Raw genomic sequence first — 24,112 nt, 5'->3', positions numbered from 1 at the left:
TGTCAGATACATCCATTTTTATTAAAAATACAATCTTACTACATATGCTGTTGTAAAGCTGTCTTTTCCCCTTACTAATATCTTGTATCTTTCTAAATTCCAATGGAGCCTCATGTCATCATTTTTAAAACCTGTCCAGTAGTCTTCTGTATAAATAGATCATAACTTATTTAATCAGTAACCTGTATATGCCTACAAAGTGTTAAGCTACGGTTTTTCTTCTCTATTATAAATAGTGTTGCTACAAACATCAATATTTTGTTTTCATGCCTTATTTGGGGGACAAGGCTCATCTTGTCTCTGAGCCATAGGGAATTTAATATAAGAACAACGGGAGGATTTAATTTCATATCTTTTTAAATAATCATCCATTTGTTAAAATCCTTTCACTCTTGAGCTACTGCAGTTAAATTTCCACCTCCACCAATCTCTCCTCATAAAAGGACATCTGTAATTTTGTTCTTTTTTTCTTTTTATATTTTTAGAAGCAGGGCCTCACTCTGTTGCCCAGGCTGAGAATTCAGTAGCATGATTGTAGCTCACTGCAGCCTTGAACTCCTGGGCTTAGATGATCCTCCTGCCTCAGCCTCCCAAGTATCTGGGACTACAGGCTTGTACCACCACATTGACTATTTTTTTTTTAATTAGCAATGAGGTATCACTATGTTGCCCAGTCTGGTCTCAAACACCTGGCCTCAAGCCAAGATCCTCCTGACTCGGCCTCCCAAAGTGGTGGGATTACAGGAGTAAGCCTGGCCCATAATATCTTTTTAAATTTAAGTTTCGGGGTACCTGTGAAGGATGTGCACGTTTATTACATAGGTAAACATGTGCCATGGTGGTTTGCTGCACCTGTCAACCCATTACCTAGGTATTAAGCCCAACATGCATTAGCTATTTTTCCTCATGTTTTCCCTCCCTCCACCCTCCTACCCTGACAGGGCCCAGTGTGTGATGTACCCCTCCCTGTGTCCATGTGTTCTCACTGTTCAACTCCCACTTATAAGTGAGAACATGCAGTGTTTGGTTTTTCTGTTCTTGTGTTGGTTTGCTGAGGATAATGGCTTCCAGCTCCATCCATGTCATGAACATGACAAAATTGCCAAGTTCAATGCATAAAGGTCTTCACCCTTTTTTACTCCTCTGCAGGATTTGGCATTCTTTGTCACTCTCTTATTTTGGCAACTTTCTTTTCCTTGGGCTCCTGTAAAAGCCACACTTTCCTAGATTACCTCCTACATCTGATCTCCCTGCCTTAGCTTTCCTCTCCAGATTATCTTCGTCTCCCTGTTTCCTGGGAGGCTGTAAGTGACTCTCTGCTTTGTGTTTTGCATTTTCGCATCTGGCAATGCAGACCAGCTAGCAGGCAGTTGACGTACAGCTGGATAGGCACAGATGGGCCCCAGACCAAGCATGCAGACCATCAAACAGAGGCTTGGCGAGTGTGCCTGGGGCCATTGGGAGTGAAGAGCAGGTTAGCATGCTGAAGTGAGGGACCTAGGGTTCTAGGTCAGAGAAGAGGCTGGAGAAACCGGCCAAGGCCAGCAGGTGAGGACCTGTGTATGCCATGCTAGGGAGTCTGGACTCCATCCTTTTGTTTGTCTAGTAGGTTTTTCCAGGTTTTCATGACGTACTCAGCACTCTCATTTCATCTTTTGGGATGCAGCCTACATCTGCAATGTAGAAATTTCTTTTATTCATTCCATAGAGACGGGCATACTATTATTGCTCCTGTGACTACAAAGACAAACTGTGTAAAAGAAATCATAATTCCCAAGGGTGGGAGTGGGGAGCAGAAAATTAGGTCTTTGTATTCAGTGGGTCTAAAATAAAGAATGTTAATGCGATATTCTGCGTGATTTATTGGAATTCTCAAAATATTTATCCAGCCAGCAGATGGACCCAGCATGGAACCTGAGATAAAATAGTAAGTTCTAGGACATTTGCAAAACAAACTCGGGGCTAAAAACAGACGCCACCGCAGCACAGTAAGCATGTAGCAGGCTTTCGAAAAGTTGTTTTCATCAGGGCAGAGTTTTCTCCTAAAGGAGCGCAGGAACGTGGGGTTCAGCCATGTGGATGTTGGGTGTTTGACCACATCAGGCTTTTTCCCCAAATAAGGTTGGCACCTCACTTTTCTTTCACCTCAGGATTCATCTCCCCATACAGAACGTTCCTCAGTTTAACCGGCCCCGCTCTACAATGAGAGGAAAGTAATGAGAGAAGGATGGCTCATGTCTGAAATGTCACTTGCCTGTTTTCTATCCTTATGGGGAAATGACTTCTGCTTCAAATCTTCTCCTTGCAAGATAAACTTCCCAGGAATGCATTCCCCATGCTTCATGAATTCCTGTCATTGAAGAGTGCAAAAGCTTGTTCCTTGTGCGTGCAGGTCACGTCACTGTCAAACACACTACTGGTAATCACGTCTGGATCCTCATGTGAATCATATTCCACTGAGGAAAAAAAAAATTTCCTAGAGTTCAAGGCTAATGAAAAGGTAGCAACTGTTCATGCGTTTGTATGTGGTATCTCCCACTTTCTTTTTGCAGCCTGCTGCCTCCCCAGAAGACACCCCTGAGCTCAGCGCCTTTTTGCGAAACTCTACTATTCCTCATCTTGTCAGGAAGAGGGATGTGCCTGTGGTCGAATTCCACAGACAGAGCCCGGCAAAAATACTGGTGAGTTATCCCAGTGTGCATAGAACTGAGGGAAATGAGTGGCTTGGGTAGAACTCCCAAATACAGATGGTTTTAACTTCAAGGATTGTTCTTAGTCTCCTTCAGTGCTCAGATATTCCTAACGTTGTTTGGCAGTATTTATCTCGAGAATGAAAAGCAACTTTTCTGTAAGAATTAAGGAGCACTTGCAATACAACCTTTTCACTTTTCTAAAGCTGCCATGGAGGCCACTTTGGAAAATAATGGTAAAAACATCAACTGTGACCTTCAATCCATTTCAGGAACATACACTTCCAGTTGTTAGTCCATGCATAGATGCTGGGCTGCGGTAGTTTGAAGTGAGCGTGGACCCTTGGAGTTTTGTACCTGTCCCAGAATCTCAGAGTCTTCTGCTTATCTGGAAGAGGCAAGAATGGTGTGTTCAGGGCTGGGTATGGTGGCTCACACCTGTAATTCCAGCACTTTGGGAGGCTGAGGTGGGAGGGATCCCTTGAGGCCAAGAGTTTGGGACCAACCTGGGTAACATAACGAGACCCAGCCTCTACTTTTTAAAAAAAGAATGCTGTGTTCAGGTTTCATGGGCCCAAACCCCTGCTGCGTCTTAGCAGTGGGGTCGTGGCAGCTCAAGCCTGAGCTTCAGGGTATGTCTCATGAGTACACTGAGACAGTAGAGATCAATAACTAAATTTTTTTTTGAAAATTTTATGTATTTCTGTTGCAGGGTCCATTTTTTTCCTTCTATTGTTTCTCTTTAAATGTTGATGTAAGACAATTTTAAACTTCCGAATATCACAGAAACTCTCAGATGAAGGCCAAGGCAGTTCTTGATTTCCGTATCTGGTTTAGTTAACACATATATTAGTCTCTTTCTCTCTTACTGGTTCAAAAATTGCAAATCCTATGCCTCCCTATGTCCTGGAGTCAAAACAACTCTGGATAGAAAGTGATTATGCGAAGTTTATTCTAAAATCAAAAGCGAAATAGGACCTCCTACGTTTTTTGTTTAGTTAAAAACAACTTACTGAATCACATTTCTGATGAGGAATTTGAAAGTGCAAAATGCCAACATCCTGTGTTGGTATCATAATTTCCAATTTGCATAGGAAAAATTTGTATCTACAACACTGAAAAATAATTTCTCCTCTGCCTGAGAATACCCTTCCCTTTCTCGTAGTGGGCCCTTGCTGTTTCTGTAGCTATCACCTCCATCTCCTCCTCTTCAAACTTTCCTGTCTTCCCTTTCATTGCCCAGCTTCCAGCCACCTTGCCTTTCTTAATGCCTCTCCAGCATTTGATACTATTGGCCACTTCTTGAAACTATCACATTTCTGAAATTCCCCCCAAAACATCCCCTCCTGGTTCTCTTTCTGCCATTTGGATGGTCTCTTCTTAGAAATTCTCATCTAAGATTTCTCTCTGCCCATCCTTTCAATGCCCCTGTGCCCCAGGATTCCATCCCAGCCCCCTCCTCTTCTCTCCCATCCATTTAATTTTTTGCATGATCATATTTCCAGTCCTTCCTAAGTGCCTCCTGTTATCTCAGCCCTCCCTTACTGAATTCAAGCCTTAAAGGCATGATCTCGGTGTCTCAGAGCCACCCCCATTCTCACATACCCAAAACCCTTGTCTCCATGACTTCTCAAATGTATCTCCTCTCTAGAATCCCCAGTCTCAGTGTTACCAGCACCCATCCACCCCATTCTTCTCCAAAGAGCATTCTCATGCAACCTCTGTGTAGTCATCATGTCTCTATTCTATTTTCTAAACTTCTCCAAAATTTATCTTCCTCTCTCCATTTCCACTGCCTCAGTTCAGGGCCTCAGCATCACTCACCGGAGGCTCTTGCAACGGGCCCCTATCACCCTCCTGCCCCCCACTCTTCCCTCGCTCTTCTCTTTCCTATTACTCATCCCTCTAAAATGCAAACCTGATCAATATCCCCTGGATATAAAAGCATCCAGGCTCCCCAGTGCCTTCTGAATAAAATTTAAACTCCTTAGCATGCATAGGAAGATTCTTCATACAGACTTTCTCTTGTTGCTATCCTACTTCCATCTGTCCATTTCACCTTCATATACCCTGCCCTTCCCTTCCTCGAGCATGCCCTGGTCTAGTACAACAGAATCGTGGGCCAGGTCTCCCATTCCACTAGGTGACCTCCCATTCATACCTTCGTGGCTCATTCCAAGCATTGTCTTCTCCAGAATCCTCTAGCAGAGCTGGCTAACTGGGATCCCCATCTGCAGGGAGTCTACAACTCCTGACCTTGACACCCCTTTTCTCTCTGAAAGGCAGGGTTAGTGGTACACAGCATGTCAGCCGTGGAGCACAGGTCAACATGAGAGTCCTTGAAATGGCCACAAACCACAGAGTTTTCAGAATTCCTGTTCCTGCTGTGGGCACCTGTATTAGTCCATTTTCACGCTGCTGATAAAGACATACCCGAGACTGGGTTATTTATAAAGAAAAAGAGGCTTAATGGGCTGACAGTTCCACGTGGCTGGGGAGTCCTCACAATCATGGTAGAAGGCAGAAGGCACATCTTACATAGTGGCAGGTAAGCAGAGAATAAGAGCCAAGTGAAAGAAGAAACCCCTTATAAAACCATCAGATCTCATGAGACTTATTCACTACCATGAGAACAGTATGTGGGAAACCGTCCCCATGATCCAGTTATCCCCCACCAGGTCCCTCCCACAACATGTGGGAGTCATAGAAGCTACAATTCAAGATGAGATTTGGGTGGGGACACAGCCAAACAACATCAGCACCTCAGCACCCAACTCTAGTAGCCCAAGGACAGTCCACCCACCTGCCTTTGGAAGCATCCTGTAGGAAATGAATCTCATCGCAATTTATCAGACAATATATTGCTAACCCCTTTGCAGAGAATTCTGAGGATCTTGAAAAATGTCCTCGAAAAAGGTTCTCGTCGTAATATGTTCCTTGGATTATTCTGTGTTATATCAATTTCATTAAAGTGAAATGTCTCAGTCAACTACTTCACATAATATCCAATACATTGATTTTTATTGAGTACTCACAGGCCAATGTTGAGTGCTTAAGCTATGAAAAATGAATACACATGGGCCACAAGATAAATTTAAACCCATGAGGGAGTACAATTAGAGAAGTATCATTCTGTGCATGGCACACAGAAAATGGATCATGATGTGTTCATTTATTTCCATGCTGGAATCTGATTAGAAAATCTGATTCGAGACCAGGCATGGTGGCTCATGCCTGTAATCTCAACACCTTGGGAGGCCGAGGCGGGTGGATCACCTGAGGTCAGGAGTTCAAGACCAGCCTGGCCAACATGATGAAACCCCACCTCTACTAAAAATACAAAAATTAGCCAGGCATGGTGGCGGGTGCCTATAATCCCAGCTACTCAGGAGGCTGAGGCAAGAGAATAACTTGAACCCAGAAAGCAGAGGTTGCAGTGAGCTGAGATCACACCATTGCACTCCAGCCTGGGCAACAAGAGCAAAACTCTGTCTCAAAAAAAGAAAAAAAAAGAAAAGAAAAGAAAAAAGAAAGAAAATCTGATTTGATAGATAGAATGTCATTATAATGAATCCTTTTGAGGAAAATACATTTCATATATTAAAGGTTATTCATTATATGCTGGGCAATTCTAGAAACTGATTAAAAAATAGCCTAATGAATGAAAGTCACAGAAAAGCCTCCTTTATAACCAGGAAATAATTTAGACAGAAGAACGTTATAGAACAAATGTACGTCAATGGGTCAGTAACTGTAGGTCTTTGAGATAATATGGGCTCAGGAGTCTTCCTCTGCAACCCCTTCCAGACTTGCTGAACCCAGCATCAGGTATTGTGAACATCTATAAGCAATGCCTTCCCCAGTTCTGAGAAAATGAAACAGAACAATTAAATTGCTGCTGCAGAAAGATGGTCTTAAAGTCATTTGAAAACAGCTTAAATTTTATGTTGTATTTTGTGTTCCATTCATCCTTGCCACTTAACCGTGTTTTCTTGGTTGTTGCAATATATTGTTCTTTATTTAAATTAATAATTTATGATAAGGTGATGACTTCTGAGGAAATAAAATGTAAATAAGCTAACTTCAGTGTTCAGTCTCTACCATAATTTAAAGACTGACATGTTCCCACTGCTGTTTGCAGAACTGTACAAATATCGAGTGTTTACAGATCTCCTGCGCAGTGGGACGACTTGAAGGAGGAGAAAGCGCAGTCCTGAAAGTCAGGTCACGATTATGGGCCCATACCTTCCTCCAGGTAATAAACAATCACAGAAGCACATACACACCACTCACTGGGAGCCGCTTCGCAAAAGCTCAGTGGGAAGTCTTTTCATAGAGATTACTAATTTAACACTTTGGGAGTCCGAGGCAGATGGACAGTCCATCACTTGAGGCCAGGAGTTCGAGACAAGCCTGGCCCACATGGTAAAAACCCATCTCTACTAAAAATACAAAAATTAGCTGGTCTTGGTGGTGAAAACCAGTGGTCCCAGCTACTTGGGAGGCTGAAGCATGAGAATCCCTTGAACCCAGGAGGCAGAGGTTGCAGTGAGCCAAGATTGTGCCACTGCACCCCAGCCTGGGTGACAGAATGAGATGCTGCCTCAAAAAAAAAAAAAAAAATTAAAACTTGAATTTTAAACTTAAAAAAAATTTTTTTACGTTTTTCAATGTAAAAGTTTCCATTTTAAAAATTATTTCAAATAAAATTTATGTGGAGGAGTTGAGCAAGATGAACTGGTCATCTTTCCCAGCAGGCGAAGACAGTTTAAATATCCTGAGTCCCTAAGAGCTTGAGAGTAGATTCAGAAAATGTACTTAGTCCACTGTTACATACCCAGTGTTGGGCACAATAACTATTAGTCAGTGGCAGCATGATGAGTATGAGAACATAATTCAAGACATATATGTCCAGAGAAGTTAAAATAGAAATCAATTTAGAAGGGAAAGGGGAGATTGTTCTAGAAGGTTCCTCTTGTCAGGTGGTCCTGCAGCATGGGCTCCAACAAGGATAGCACCTCAGTCAAGCTCCAGGTACATAAGTGTGATTTACAGATTACGCACCACTCCTGTGGTTGGCTGTGCATCCCACAATAGCCAGGGATCATTCCATTGATTTGTGCACTTTTTTTGTTGTTTTTCTGAGATGGAGTCTTGCTCTGTTATCCAGGCTGGAGTGCGGTGGTGCGATCTTGGCTCACTGCAACCTCTGCCTTCTGGGTTCAAGCAATTCTCCTGCCTCAGCCTCCCAAGTAGCTGGGACTACAGGCGTGGGCCACCATGCCCGGCTAATTTTTGTATTTTTAGTAGAGATGGGGTTTTGCCACATTGTCCAGGCTGGTCTCGAACTCCTGACCTCAAGTGATCCACCTGCTTCAGTCTCCCAAAGTGCTGGGATTACAGGCGTGAGCCATTGCTCCTGGCCGACTGTGTGCATTTTAAAAGTTTAAAATCTCTTTTATGCTAAGAAAATGAGAGTTTCATTTTGGAAAGCGCTATTTAAATGATACTGCTGTGTTACAACCTTATTGTTTTGGGGAGGATTTCTTTTTTAATCCTAAATTAACTGTTACCACATCTGCCCATTCTTGCTCACATTTTAACTACTAAACAAACTCATTTGGTTTATTGTGCCATGGAAAATCAAAGGGTCAAATCCCTTTGAGTCTAGTTATAAATATAGAATTTTTTATCTCTAGATTTTTATGCTTTCTATGATTTAATATGCTTCTGTAGTCTCGTCAATCTTATTTTTGTTTTTAAAATAAAAACGAGGGAAATCAAAGTTCTGTTTTAAAGGTCATTATGAAGCCATCTTCCTTTCTTCCTTTCCCTTCCCTTCCTTTCATTTCCCTTCTCTTTCCTTCTCTCCCTTTCTTCCCTTCCTTCCTTTCTCTTTTCTTTTTTCTCATTTCTTTCTTTCTGTGTCTCCTTTCTTTCTTTCTATGTCTTTCCTTCCTTCTTGTTCTTTTCATCTTCCTTCCTTCTTCCTTTTCTCACTTTATTTTCTTACTTTCCTTCCTTTCTTTCCTTTCCCCTAAGGCAGACTTTCTCAATCTCTGCACTATTAACATTTTGGACCAGATCATGCTGTGTTGTTGGGAGCCACCCTGGGCATTATAGGATATTTAGCAGCATCCCTGGTCTCTACCTAGTAGGTGCTGGTAGCACCCTTACCCCAGGGACAACCAAAATTGTCTCCAGATATTGCCAATGTCCTCGGGAGACATCATCCCATTTAGAACCACTGACCTAAGGAGAAGCACAGTGCCCGATTTATTTGACTTTTTTTAAAATCAAACCATTATGTATTCATTCACTCAACAAATATGTAGGGAGGACCTACTGTGTGCCAAGGGCTGCTTCAGGGTCTAGTTATAGGAAAAATAGCTGTGAACACAACAGACATAGCACCTGCCTTCACAGGGCTGTTATCTCAGTGGAGGGAATCAGAAACTGAGCAGGCAAACAGATGCATCAGTGCCAGGAAGAAAGTCGAATGGGATAGTGAGATCAGGGTAGTGGGATAAATAGTAGGGAGTGGGGCTGCTTCTGTAGGTAGAATGGGCACAGGAAAGCCCTAGGAGGAGGTGCCATGGAACTGAGACCCAAGTCACACAAAGACCTGCAGGCAGAGCCCCAGAGAGAAGACAACCAGCTGTGCAAAGGCCCTGAGGCCAGAACACTTTAGACATGTTCAAGGAACAAATGGAGACCAGTGTGTCAGTATTACCACTGTTGAGACAGAAATTATAGGAATTATATACCATGGATGGGAGCCTGATTTTAGTCTAAGTGCAATGGACCACCACAAAATTAACCTAAGGAGTGATGTGATAATAATTATGTTTTTTAAAGAACACGAGTAAATAAATAAATTAATACATACTCTAACAAAGCAATACTACACAGTAATAAAAAGGAATGAATTAGACACTTTGGTATGGATGAATCTCAGGCACACAATACTGAATTTTAAAGTCAATTAAGTCAATTATGATTCCATTTATAAAAAGCTCAAAAAAAAAAAAAAACAGGCAAACTAAGCAGTAGGTTGGTAAAACTTTAAAGGAAAACAAGGAAACGAAAGTACAAATTCAGGAGAGTAGTAGCCTCTTAGGATAGAAGACATTTAGCAAGAAACGAAGAGAATGTTTCAAAGGTACTTGTAATGTTTCATTAAAGTCAGTGGTAGGCATGTGGATATTCATCTTGGCTTCTTTCTCTGTCATCATGTGTTATAAATGATTTATATTTACTCAGCATCTAATAAAACAGCTTTGAAAGGGCAATATTGAAAGCACTGGGTTTGGAAGCTACTGCAATAGTCCAGGGGGAAATGGTGGTGGATTAATCTAGGGCAAAATAGTGGAACAAGTGGAGCAAGGTATGAGTCTGGATGGATTTTGGAGGAAAAACTAACAGTACTGGTTGAATTTATTGTGAGAGGATGAGAGAAAGAGAAGAATCAAGATTGACTCCAAGGTTTTTTGCCTAAGCCAAATGGTGAGAAAGACTTGGGAGAACACTGTTTCAGGAGAGGAAACCAAGAGTTCTGTTCTGAGCCCTGTATTAGTTATCTGTTGGTGCATAACAAATTTCCCCAAGACCTAGCAGCTTAAAACCGTACACATTCATCCTGCCACTCTGAGTCAGGAATCTGGCTATGGTTTAGCTGTGTGATTCTGGTTCAGTGTCTCTCCTGAAGTTACAGCTGAGATATCAGTTGGGGCTGCAGTCATCTGAAGGCTTGAGGGGCTGGAGGGTTCACAACATGGCTCAGAGACATGCACAGCAGGCCTTACCACGTGGCCCTCTCCACAGTGCTGCTTGAGCGATCTCCTAACATGGCGACTAGCTTCCCCCAGGCAAGCCAGGAGATGCCAAGGCTCGTACATATTTTCTGACCTAGCCTAGGAAGCCACTTTGTGTAACTTCCACAATGTCCTGTCATTTGCACATATCAGCCATATTCATTCAGTAGGTGAGGCACCCACACAAGGGTGTGAATACCAGGAGGGAAGAATCCCTGGTGGCCAACTTGGAGGGTTGCTACCACAGATCGTTAGCTAACTCTAGAATTTCCTACTTTTAGATGCAATTTGTCTGAAAGCATAAACTGTAAATCCTGTTTTTCTCTAGTCAGATGAAAGCTGGGAGTAAGCTATATTGTTGTGATCAATAGATTCATTTCTTAGGGCTGATGCAACAAAGGACCACAAACTAAGTGGCTTAAAACAACAGAAATTTATTCTCTCAAAGTCCAAAACCAGAAGTCTGAAATCAATGTGCCAGCAGGGTTGGTTCCTCCTGGAGGCTCTGGGGAATAAACTACCCCCTGCCTCCCTTCAAGTTATTTGTTTTTGTGGGGTTTTGTTGTTGTTGTTGTTGTTGTTTTGTTTTTTTTTTTGGTAGAGACAGGGTCTCACTATGTCACCCAAGCTGGAGTGAAGTGGTGCAGTCATAGCTCACTGCAGCCTTGAACTCCTGGGCTCAGACAACCCTCCCACCTCAGCCTCCTGAGTAGCTGGGCCTACAGGTGCCTGGCACCATGCCAGGCTCAGTTTTTAATTATTTTTGTAGAGATTACATCTTGCTCTGTTGCCTAGGCTGGTCTCAAATTCCTGGCTTCCAGTGATCCTCCTGTCTTGGCCTCCCAAAGCACTGGGCTTAGGGGCATGAACCACCAGGCTTAGCTCCTCCTAGCTTCTGGTGGTTGCCAGTAATCCTGGGCATTCAGTGGCTTGTAGACCATCATTCTACTCTCCTTCCATCTCCCATCACCTTCCCCTCTATGTGTCTCTGTGTCCCTGTGTCTTCTGTTTCTTGTAAGGACACTCTCATTGGATTTAGAGCCCACCCTAATCCCAGTACAATCTCATCTCAAACCTTACCTTAATTAATTCTGCAAAGACCATTATTCCAAACAAGGTCATATTACGAGATTTTAAGTGAACATGAATTTGGGGAAGACATTATTCAACTCCCCAAAATCAATAATCTTCCATCCCCACTAGCAAAGCCTGACTCTATTTTGCTACAGTATTGCACCAATTTCTTTAATCTAGTAAATATGCTCCTTAAACTACTTCACCAACCTTACTAATATGAGAAGAAAGTAATTAATTAGGGTTTAAATTGTTTTTGTTATGACTCTGTTCACTACATACATTTTCCATCTACTCTTACACATTATCACTAAATGGGCAGACTTTTGAACCAGAACAGCTGAGGCTGAAGTCATCTGAAGGCTTGAGTGGGGCTGGAGATGCACTGCAGATGCTCTTGCAGTTTGGGTAAATATTGGCAAAAGTGTATGAGTAAACACAGGGGTGAGCATATTTTTGAATTTCATATGTGAAAACTGCCTATTAGCAAAGTGATGTGCAAAAAACTACAGACATACATTAAATTCAAGTTCTAGGAGGAATGCCCCTGACTAACATTAGACAGAGGCTATTTTCTCCGTCTTTGGTAGATACTGGGTCAGGATGCAGGAGCTCAGTTCCATTCCTGCCTGGTTGTGTTCAAAGCACTTAACTTTCATGGGGCTCAAGTTCCCTATTTGTGAAATGAAGAGATTTGATTAACGTCTCCTTTCATGCCCGAAAACTCACTGATTCTATAGTTAGCTCACAAGTAATTTATGGTGTTTATTCTACTTGGCATAAGCCAGCAATAACTCTGTATGCTCTTAATAGCCTACTTTTTTATTGTGTTGATGTTTTGGTTGACCGAGACAGACTACATCTAATGGCTCTTTACGCTTAAGGAACAGCCCGCCAATCTTTCCAAAGAGGGATGTTTGTCTGCAAATAGTCAGGTTACTATTGAGTGACTGCCATGTAGCTAAACACCATGATACATGCTTGTATATGAATGACTCATTTAATTCTTACAGCAATCCCGTGGGACATGTATTATTATTGTCGGCTGCATTTTACAGATGAGCAAACTGAGACATAGATATTATATGGCCTTCTCAAGTCACATAGATAGTGAGGGGGAGAATCTTGAGCTTTTACCCTATGTATGTTACTACACTAGACTGCTGAACTAAAGATTACTATAACAGCCTCTGTAGATTTTATATTTTGATCACTGTACTACAGATGGCTAAACTATAACTCTTATATTATGGATAACTATACTATAACTACTATATAAAGGTTTTAAACACTGTGTATTAAACTTTTTCAAGATATTTAAATTGTATAGCATGCTATTTCAGAATCCAATAAAGAAAACATTTTATGATTCTCGAATTATACTGTCCAATACAGTAGTAGTAGTCATGTGTGGCTATTTAAAGTATTTCAATTTGACTAAAGTTTAAAATTCATTTCCTCAGTCTCACCAATCACATCTTAAGTATTTAAGAGTCACAGCTCATGGCTACTGCATTGGTCTGTGCAGATTAAGAACATTTATTGAAGAAAGTTCTATGCAGCAGCACTGTTTTAAAATGTTAGGGAAGTATATTTCCATTCAAAATTGCAAGATTCGATCAAGTAATCAATTATTGTATCTATGATTATAGACCTGGATTGTGTTTAATAATAGCTTTGTGACTTTCCTTATATCCCCTCGTAAAGTAAGAATCAGGCCCCCTTTGCCTCATAACAGTGTCATTGGCCACCTTAAAAGGCAAAATCTCTATCAGGAATCTACTTTTCCCTAAGTGTGATGTTACAGGCTTGAATAAACACAACAGCCTCCTGCTTGCCCTCCTGAGTAGTGAGCAAAGACGGCAAAATGAGGTGATATGTAGACCAAGGGGCCGAATGTATTGGCTTTACTTCAAAGCTTAGATATAAGCATGAACCATGCAAGTAAACTTTTGGATTCAGATCTGCTGAGTGAATAAAATATTGAAATTCTGCCATATGTAATAAAAAAAAAAAAAAAAACTTGTGACGTTGTGTTAGGAAGTTGTTTTGGGAAGGAAAGTGGAGGAATCTTCCCAAAAATATATCTGTAGTTGACACCAGAGGGTAAGCTCCTGAAGAGCAGAAGGAATGTTTTCTTGTCTTTGAATCTTCTTCCCAGCCCTTGTATCACCTAACACAGGATACTACTCATAATGCTTTAATGAATGAAACATCTCAGGCCAAATGCTAGGCTTGGCTGGTACACAAGTCCTTGTCTATTTAAAATGAAACCAACCCAAACTAACCAACAAATGAGATCACAACAAATTATCCCTCATGGCCTAAGGCGAGTAGCTCAGGAAGCAGCAGATATTCTAGAAATGTAAAAACTTGTGATGCCTTTGAACAAAGTGAACAAGAAGTGATTTTTGACGCCTTTCTTTGGGGTCTCGGGAAATACCGCCTTGATGGCTTGGTTTGAGATGCAAAAGTGATACAGGGCAGGTGAACCCCAAAATTGGGGCTCAGCCCATGAGCATTCTTGGCTTCATTCAGAAAAGAATTCAAGCAACCCTATGTTGCCTTTCCAGGTGACAGGTGACACTGCTTTGTGGCAAAATATGTAACAAACCTGCACATTGTGCACATGTACCCTAAAACCTAAAGTATAATTAAAAAAAAAAAAAAAGGTTCATTCTTTATGAGAGGATGTAAGGAAAGTCACAATCTTGAAGAGCCTTTTATTGAACTGGACCTGCTCCCTGAGGAGCAGGGCTAACTCCTAGGCAGCACACACAGAGCTGGACTTGGTGGGCTCTTGGCAACTATCTTTATATCCACTTATACCCATGTTCAATTATATGCAACTTAAGGGGTGGGTGAATGCAAATTGAAGGGCAAGTTATTCAGAACTCTAGAAAAGGGGCAATAACTTCCGGGTCGTTGCCATGGAAATGGGCAGTAACTTCTGGGCTGTTGCCATGGCATTTGTAAATTGTCATGGTGCTGGTGGGAGTGTCTTATGCTGATGAGCAATGAAGGCAGCTAGGGACTGCTTTAGTAGCTATTGACTGCCTTCAGCCAGTTTCTTCCCTTCATCCTGTCTATACCAGGTCTTGTTTTAGTCATCAGGGTTGTGACCAGAAAACAAGTCCTGTCGGTCCCATACCTCAAAAGCACAGGTACAGCCAAGAATGCACCTATGCTGATATCTGTGCCCAGCCAGCCCATTCACCAGAAGAATCTTCCATGAGGAGCTTGGGCTCATGTTTGTTATGACATTTGGCTTTCCTCCCAAATACTTGCACCTCATCCTCCCTCAAGCCACAAGCTGTTCTGATTTAGTGAGTGTAGCAAAGACTTCTTGCATTTTGGGCAGAGGCGAGCATCTCATTTTCTTACATCTTTCAAACCAAAACCCTCCGGGTTGAGATGAGGTTTCCAAACTGAGAAGAGACATGGATGGAACTGGAGGCTGCTATGTTAAGTGAAATAAGCTAGGCACAGAAAGACAAATATCACATGTTCTCACTCCTATGTGGGAGCTAAAAGGGTGGATCTCATGGAGGCAGAGAGCAGATTCATCGTTACCAGAGGCTGGGAAGGGAAGGTGGGCAACAGGGATGAAAAGAGGTTGGTTAAAGGGTACAAAAATACAGTCAGAAGGAGTAAGTTCTGATAGTCAATAGTACACTGGGGAGATTATAGTTAACAATAATTTATTGTCTATTTCAAAGTAGCTAGAAGGAAGATTTGTAATTGTATTAGTATGTTTTCACGCTGCTAATGAAGACATACCTGAGACTGGGTAATTTATAAAGGAAAGATGTTTAATTGACTTACAGTTCCACATGGCTGGGGAGGCATCACAATCATAGCAGAAGGCAAAGGAGAAGCAAAAGCATGTCTTACATGGCAGCAAGAGAGCATGTGCAGGGGAACTCCCATTTATAAAACCATCAGATCTCATGAGACTTACTCACTACAACAAGAACAGTATGGGAGAAATCGCCCTGTGATTCAATTATCTCCACCTGGCCCCACCCTTGACACTGGGGATTATTACAATTCAAGGTGAGATTTGGGTGGGGACACAGCCAAGTCATATCAGTAATGTTCCCAATGCAAAGAAAAGATAAATATTTGAGGTGACAGATATCCCAATTGCCCTGAGTTGATCATTACACATTGCATACAGGTACCAAAATATCACATATACCTCCAAAATGCATGCAGCTAATAGATATCAGTAAAAATAAGTAAGAATGAGGCTGCCTTTTCTCTTTGAGCCACACCCTAATTTGATTCTTTTTAGTTCCATAAAGCAGACAATTCAGGATCTCAGGGAACAGAGACAAGTCCAAAGAGTCATGATTGTTCTTTTATTTCCTGCCCAAAATAATGACCCGCAGTATTGGGTCATACTGTCTCAGTTTCTGGTCCACTTCCAAAGGGGAGATAGTGTCAAATGTCTGAGTAGTGCACGACCTCAACCCACAATGCTGACATAATTTATCTAGACTTAACCTGGGGGAGAGACATGGTGATGAATAATGTTGGCTGCAACTCACCATGCTCCTTGGACACAACCAGAAGACAGATTCAAAGGGATGAGGTGTTTTGATACCTTTTATTTCATCTACTGAGACAGAGACCAGAGACCCTTAGTGACATCCAACCAGAATTCTGTTGCCTCATTTGAGGTAGTTTCCATGATCAGAGCCAGTCACAAACTCCTTCTCACTTTGAGGAAATGAGAGGCAAGCTTCCCTCTATTCTGTAGTTGAAATGGAAGAAGCAAGCACACACCCCAAAGAAGCTTTGCAAAATATCCTATATATTTGCATACAACATATCTTCCAGAAATGCTACACATAGATCTTTGTATAGTTTATAACCAGTCTGTCCATTCCCTTGTCTTCTAAGGAAACGTTAAAAAAAAAAAAAAAAAAAAAAACTTTACCTGAAAATGTCAGGTGGTTTCTTGAAGGGTCTTTCGTAAAATTTGGAACTTCAAATAAAAGTTTTCCTGAGTTCAAAGAAAACCTAATTCTAAGTTTAATAATTCAGAGAATACAAGTGTTGGCCTCCTCATGATAAATTGTCATCTGAGTCTTTTATCATTTAATTATTTTGTTGGCATGCATTTGTTAGCACTAAACTAAATTAAAAGCACTTCTTTAAAGACTGAACAAAAATGATGTCATTTTAACACCTTAACAATTTGTCATAAACTTGAATATTTTCACTAGCCTTTTCAAATTAGATTCTGCTTTTCTTAAGTGACATAGGCTTCTGTAGAGTGCCAATTTTCATAACTATAGATTTTTTTTTTTTTGAGACAGAGTCTCACTCAGCCGCCCAGGCTGGAGTACAGTGGCATGATCTCAGCTCACTGCAACCATCATCTCCCAGGTTCAAGCAATTCTCCCGTCTCAGCCTCTTGAGTAGCTGGGATTACAGGCACCTGCCATCATGCCTGGCTAATTTTTGTATTTTAGTAGAGATGGAGTTTCACCATGTTGGCCAGGCTGGTCTTGAACTCCTGACCTCAGGTGATCTGCCTGCCTCGGCCTCCCAAAGTGTTAGGATTACAGGCATGAGCCACTGCACCTGGCCAACTATAGAACTTTTTAATTGAATATCCAGGATGACTGAACCACTTGCATTTAGCCGATTTGCTTATGATCACTCTATTGCTTGGCTGTTGCTTTTTATTTTTTTCTTAGAAAAAGGGTCTTGCTCTGTTGAAGTGCAGTGGTGCAATCACATCGCATTGCAGCCTCAAACTTCCAGGTTCCTCCCACCTCAGCCTTCTGATTGTCTGGGACTACAGACCCATGCCACCACACCTGGCTAATTTTTGTATTTTTTTTTTTTTGTAGAGATGAGGTCTCACTATGTTACCCAGGCTGGTCTCAAACTGCCGGGTTCAAGTGATCCTCTTGCCTTGGCCTTCCAAGGCACGAGGATTACAGGCATGAGACACTGTGCCCAGCCAATTGTTACTTTTTATCCAAGAGTTGGAAGAGAGGTGCCTTAATGAATTCCCAAGTCTATACAACCTAAATGACAACAACACATTCCTCCTGTTACTTTTGAGCATCACATCTTACCGAAAAGAGGGAGAACAACTTTTCAGTGAGGCAGGACTCCTATCATTATGATACTAGAGTGTAGGGGAAAGTTACTATTTTAGCCCACACACTTCAGTTCCATACACGACATTCTATTCTGGTAGGAGGCTGATCGAGTGAAAATTACATCTTCTTTTTCCTGTTAAAGAAGACCCGGTGTCTGCAAAAAGTCAATAGTAATTGAGGGGCTTTGGAAACAATAAACATTTAGCACAAGTAGAGTCAGAAAAGAAGAATCTGTAGCAACATTTTGAAGTCCTAGGGAAAAGCATCACTTCCAGAGATATGGGAAAGACAGGTACAAGTCGCTGTGTGCTCACCCACATCCTTAGCCCAAATTTCTGCACTGCCACGGTTTCTGCTTATTTCAGTGTCAGGTGCCAAATGCCAAAGAGGAATGCGTTATTATAATCTAAGAATACACTGTACATTGGGGCCTATTAACAGTTTTGTCATACAACCCAGGAAGAGGGAAATGTTTTCTGCCCTCCTAATCTAGGCTAGAAAGTTTACAATTCTTGGTGGATATGACTTGTTGCGTTATATTGGTTTCTGTCCATGTAAAGAACATGCAAACTGGTCAGAAACAGATTGTATGTAGGTTAATCCTAAATGGTCCCCTATTCTGTGATTGTTGCTTGAACTAGAAATTTCCTTTACAGGTGAAAGTTTTGCCAGTAATTCCTTAGGTTTTGTCACCTCAAAAGGCTTGGTTTCTGGTAAATATTGAGTATTTCAAAATGGGCTACATAAAATGGATATGTGCTTTAAAATAATTATTGGAAAGGAATTAAGCAGCTGGAAGTTGGAAGTGAGAGAGCTTGTGTCATTGCCTGACACACTAGGTCGCTAACTCCTCCATTTGTTACCAACTCTTACATTTATTGGTACCATGCCTATAAGCAAATCATTGTGCAGAAGTGCATCATAGAGACAGCCAGTGAGCTACAAACCATGGTTTAAATGATGCGGTAATGACAGAGGAGCAAGGCATTTTCTGGGGATTAATAGCCAGCTGGGGCAAGATGAAGGTCCTCAGTGTTGCCAAGGGATATTAACCCCAGCTGGGTTTTCAATCCTAAATTGCCTACAATGTGGCAGTGATTGCTATTACATGAGTAGATTGCTATACGGGAGAGAGATTATTTTGAACATAAGAATAATACTATTGTTACATAAAGAGCACAACTGGAAGCATTTAACTTTGGATGTGAAATCACTATTACAACTCTGCCCGTAATTGCTTTTCATAAGTTATTAAATACTCACCTATGCCATGCCTCTGACCTACAATGCAGGACTTGGGTATCTTTGATGCTGACTCTGCTGATCAGTCTAATAAACCACGTTTTCCATTCCTTGGAGCTCCAGAGCATTCTTTAAAAGTGAAGAAGATGCATTTTTTTTTCCTTCCAAAAAGGGTGGAAGAAACCTTGCTTTTGGAGAATGCGTTTAAAACAAAGAACAGATTGATCTAGGAGAGGTGGTGTTACAGGCTGTTTGCTTATCTTATTGTGTCCGGAATTGGTGGGTTCTTGGTCTCACTGACTTCAAGAATGAAGCTGCGGACCCTCGCGGTGAATGTTACAGTTCTTAAAGGCGGCGTGTCCGGAGTTTGTTCCTTCTGATGTTCGGATGTGTTCAGAGTTTCTTCCTTCTGGTGGGTTTGTGGTCTCACGGGCTCAGGAGTGAAGCTGCGGACCCTCGCTTGAGTGTTACAGCTCTTAAGGCGGCACGTCTGGAGTTGTTCGTTCCTCCAGGTGGGTTCATGGTCTCGTTGGCTTCAGAAGTGAAGCTGCAGACCTTCGAGGTGAGTGTTACAGCTCATAAAGGCAGTGTGGACCCAAAGAGTGAGCAGCAGCAAGATTTATTGCAAAAAGCAAAAGAACAAAGCTTCCACAGTGTGGAAGGGGACCCGAGTAGGTTGCCACTGCTGGCTCAGCAGCCTGCTTCTATTCTCTTATCTGGCCCCACTCACATCCTGCTGATTGGTCCATTTTACAGAGAGCCGAGTGGTCTGTTTTGACAGGGTGCTGATTGGTGCGTTTACAATCCCTGAGCTAGACACAAAGGTTCTCCACCTCCCCACTAGGTTAGCTAGTTACAGAGTGTCCACATAAAGGTTCTCCAAGTCCCCAGCAGAGTAGCTAGATACAGAGTGTCCATTGGTGCATTCACAAACCCTGAGTTAGACACAGGGTGCTGATTGGTGTATTTACAAACCTTGAGGTAGATACAGAGTGCCGACTGGTGTATTTACAATCCCGTAGCTAGACATAAAGGTTCTCCAAGTCCCCAACAGTCAGGAGCCCAGCTGGCTTCACCCAGTGGATCCCGCACTGTGGAGCTGCCTACCAGTCCCACGCCCCGTGCCCGCACTCCTCAGCCCTTGGGTGGTGGATGGGACTGGGTGCCGTGGAGCAGGGGGTGGCGCTCGTTGGGGAGGCTTGGGCTGCACAGGAGCCCATGGAGGGTGGGGGGAGTCTCAGGCATGGCGGGCTGCAGGTCCGGAGCCCTGCCCCGAAGGGAGGCAGCTAAGGCCCGGGTGGGCTGGCGCTACTGGGGGACCCAGCACACCCTCCACAGCCACCGGCCTGGGTGCTAAGCCCCTCATTGCCCTGGCTGGCAGGGCCGGCCGGCTGGCTGCTCCAAGTGCGGGGCTGCGGAGCCCACACCCACCCGGAACTCACGCTGGCCCGCAAGCACCGCGCACAGCCCCGGTTCCCGCCCGCGCCTCTCCCTCCACACCTCCCCGCAAGCTGAGGGAGCCAGCTCCGGCCTCGGCCAGCCCAGGAAGGGGCTCCCACAGTGCAGCAGCGGGCTGAAGGGCTCCTCAAGTGCCGCCAAAGTGGGAGCCCAGGCAGAGGAGGCACTGAGAGCAAGCGAGGTCTGTGAGGGCTGCCAGCACGCTGTCACCTCTCATTATTATTTGCTAGCACCCCAGGCTACATCCAGGCACACGAGTAATTAGGAGGTGAGAGCATATCAATATCCCCTTCACAGGAACTGGAGCCCTCATTTTATATCACTAGCACCCTTTACAACTTCCTGAATTGCTTACTCTAGTTAAAGGGAGAAAGAAAAGGGTGTCCAGTTCAATAATGGAAAGATATTTCATAATTGCCATCAAATGGATGGTACAGGGAGTGGGAGCGTCGTCAAATGACCAAAGCATTAGATGTGTTCTGTTCATTCACCCTTCATTCATGTGGTCAGACATCCAGTATTGATTAAGCTCTCCTGTGCACATTGTTCTAGGTTCTGTAGAAGATGTAGACATTATATTCCATGGAATATGCCTTGCATGTTTGTATCATATAGTTAGGGAGAAAAGTAATAGAGAAAAGTTAAAAATTAAACAACAATGTGAACCTTCCAAAAAATATGTCAGATACAGTCTCATCTCAGTCTCACTGAATCAGAATCTCTGAGACTGATCACAGTTATGTCTGAAGTTCAGCAACCACCAGAAACGGCAGTCAAGATTGGTGATGAGGCTGGGTGTGGTGGCGCACGCCTGTGATGCCAGCACTTTGGGAGGCTGAGGCAGGAGGATCACTTGAGGTCAGGAGTTCAAGACCAGCCTGGCCAACATGGAGATACCCTGACTCTACTAAAAAAATACAAAAATCAGCCAGGCATGGTGGTGTTTGCCTGTAGTCCCAGTTACTTGGGAGACTGAGGCAGGAAAATCACTTGAACCCAGGAGGTGGAGGTTGCAGTGAGCCGAGATCACACCATTGCACTCTAACCTGGGCAAAAGAATGAGACTCTGTCTAAAAAAAAAAGATTGGTGATGTGATGAATGGAAAATATGAGAAATCAAACTGCAGCCAACAGCAGGAAGGGCAAAGGAAGGAAGAGAAAGAAAGTTCCCTTAGAGAAACATATTAATCCACATTCTACATCCTAGAGTTAAAATGCTATCTATGATGCATTAGGAAACTTTCATATTTATAAATGCAGAATCTGTAAGAGAAAAGCATTCCATCTAGAAAGATTTAGATGCAGAGATGCAGTTTTCAAACTATTTATCAAAGATATGACTTCAAGAACAGTAATATTTTCTATCAATTTTTTATTGAACTTGGAGATAAAAGAAAACTTCTTCATTGGAGGTTTAGGAGCATGGAAACGCATTTGAGAATATAATTATAATCCTTACACACAAGATCTCATTACTAGAGTTTCTCTTGTTTCTATCAGTGAGGATAGCAAGGAAATTAGATTGAAATCACCAGGTACACACATGATTTTATGAGCAAAAGTTTCCGAATTGTATAAAAACACTTCTCAAACGAACAAAACTCCAACTTTTAGTTAAAATGGAAATGCTAAGAGAGAAGAGATCATTAGAATAACATCCAAAAAGGAATTTTCCCAAATGAGTAGAGTTGTTTATTCTGGAGGGTAGGAGTAGAAAGAAAGAAACATTCAAAGATACTGTAACTTTAAGTATATAAAAGTTACATACCATGTCCTGCCCTTACCATGTAGAGGAAAAAAGCGTTTATCTAATGGAGAAAAAAATTCTGCCATAGGGGAAAAAGAACTTTGTAAAAAATATTTAAGCAAAATTATTGCAGTCCAACCTGTTGGACTGGACTCATGAGGCCCAACATTGGATTATAGACAGTGATGTACTGGTAGATTTTTACTAACTACTTTCTGGGAAGGAAAAAGAGCCCTGATCCATGACATTTGCCACTGATTTCAAGCCACCACCGTGATCATCATGGAATACAGAGCTGGGAAGAGATGCCAGGTCCCACACCATTATGTAGTGTTTCCTCTTACAGATACAATTGACATAAATCACATCCTGAGCACAGATAATAATCAAATGTAATAAAATAGCAAGCATGCGGTTTTGAGTATTTATTACCTTTTTTTTAGAAATATAATTTACTTAAGTTTACATTTATATAATTTAAGTTGTAATAATGGCTCTGTTTAACAACTGGCACCCAAAAGTCTTGAAATCGTTAATACTTGGGTCTCAAGAGCCATGATGAGCCAGTTAGGACCCAGCACTGGGTAGATCTAACCATTGTATCCAACAAAAGAGAGCCACAGAAGCTTCAGTTCTCCAAGCAGGCTTCCTGAGTCACTCTTAAATATTTTAACATTGACTTTTATCAACAGTTAATATGAGACCCAATTAAACAAACAGAGCTTTCACTGAGAAGCTCTGTTAAAAACACCGTTTGGCTCTAGGTCAGTGGTTCTTAACTGGGGAGATTTTGTTCCTCTGGGGACACTTGGCTGTAACTAGAGGCATTTTTGTTTGTTTTTGAGAGGGAGTCTCACTCTGTCTCCCAGGCTGGAGTGCAGTGGCACGATCTCAGCTCACTGCAACCTCCGCCTCCCAGGTTCAAGCAACTCTCCCACCTCAGCCTCCTGAGTAGCTGGGATTATAGGGACCCACCACCACGCCTGGCTAATTTTTTGTATTTTTAGTAGAGACAGGGTTTCACCATCCTGGCCAGGCTGGTCTTGAACTCCTGACCTGGTGATCTGCCCAACTTGGCCTCCAAAAGTGCTGGGATTCCACCACGCCCGGCTGGCATCTTTGATTGTCACAACTAAGGGAGGGTGCTATTGGCATCTAGCCAGGAGCCAGGGATGCTGGCCAAACATCCTACAATGCAGAGGACAGGCCCCCCCACCCCCACCCTCACTCAGAATGCTGACAGTGCTTAGGCCAAGAAACCCTGTTGTGAGTCTTGTGTAATCTGTGAAATATACTACGCTTTTTTTTTCTTTTTGAGACAGAGTTTTGATCCTCTTGCCCAGGTCAGAGTGCAGTGGCATGCTCTCGGCTCACTGCAACCTGCGTCTCCTGGGTTCAAGCGATTCTGCTGCCTCATCCTCCTGAATAGCTGGGATTACAGGACCTGCCACTATGCCCAGCTAATTTTTTTTTTTTTTTTTTTTTTTAGGATTTTTAGTAGAGACAGGTTTTCACCATGTTGGCCAGGCTGGTCTCAAACTCCTGACCTCAGGTGATCCATCCGCCTCAGCCTCCCAAAATGCTGGGATTACAGGCATGAGCCACTGCGCCCGGCCAGTACATTTCTTTATAACTTACTGCCAGCTTCTCTCCTAAAATATTTCTGTCCATCTGATAAGAATTTTGTCACCCATTATGTTTTTCCTTTGTCCTTCACTAGTAGTAACTATATTAATTCTTTGCTTGCTCCTTTTTAGGACTCTGATTTTCTGTTTTTATTTTAACCTTATTATACACAGTCTTTTATTAATGAGACAAATTCTCCTTAGAAATAGGAAGAAGATAAATGGATGGATGGATGGATGCTTGCATGGATGGATGGATGGATGGATGGATGGATGGATGGATGGATGCTTGGATGGATGCTTGGATAGATGGATTCACGCTTGGATGCTTGGATGG

The 24,112-nt window shown here is 42.5% G+C and overlaps 1 protein-coding gene across 1 annotated transcript in view; it reads left to right on the top strand.

Moving 5' to 3' along the window:
• Window positions 1-24,112, top strand: part of ITGA8 (integrin subunit alpha 8) — a 204,543-nt gene that overhangs the window by 162,944 nt on the left and 17,487 nt on the right. Inside the window, exons 26-27 of the mRNA XM_032163020.2 lie at window positions 2,553-2,681; window positions 6,832-6,945. Coding sequence (XP_032018911.1) covers window positions 2,553-2,681; window positions 6,832-6,945 — 243 coding nt within the window. The remainder of the gene's footprint in view (window positions 1-2,552; window positions 2,682-6,831; window positions 6,946-24,112) is intronic.

This window comes from Hylobates moloch, unplaced genomic scaffold, assembly GCF_009828535.3.
Source record: "Hylobates moloch isolate HMO894 unplaced genomic scaffold, HMol_V3 SCAFFOLD_2, whole genome shotgun sequence".
Lineage (NCBI taxonomy): Eukaryota > Metazoa > Chordata > Mammalia > Primates > Hylobatidae > Hylobates > Hylobates moloch.
Note: the sequence above shows the minus strand (reverse complement) of the source record. Positions and strands in the feature narration are given on the sequence as shown.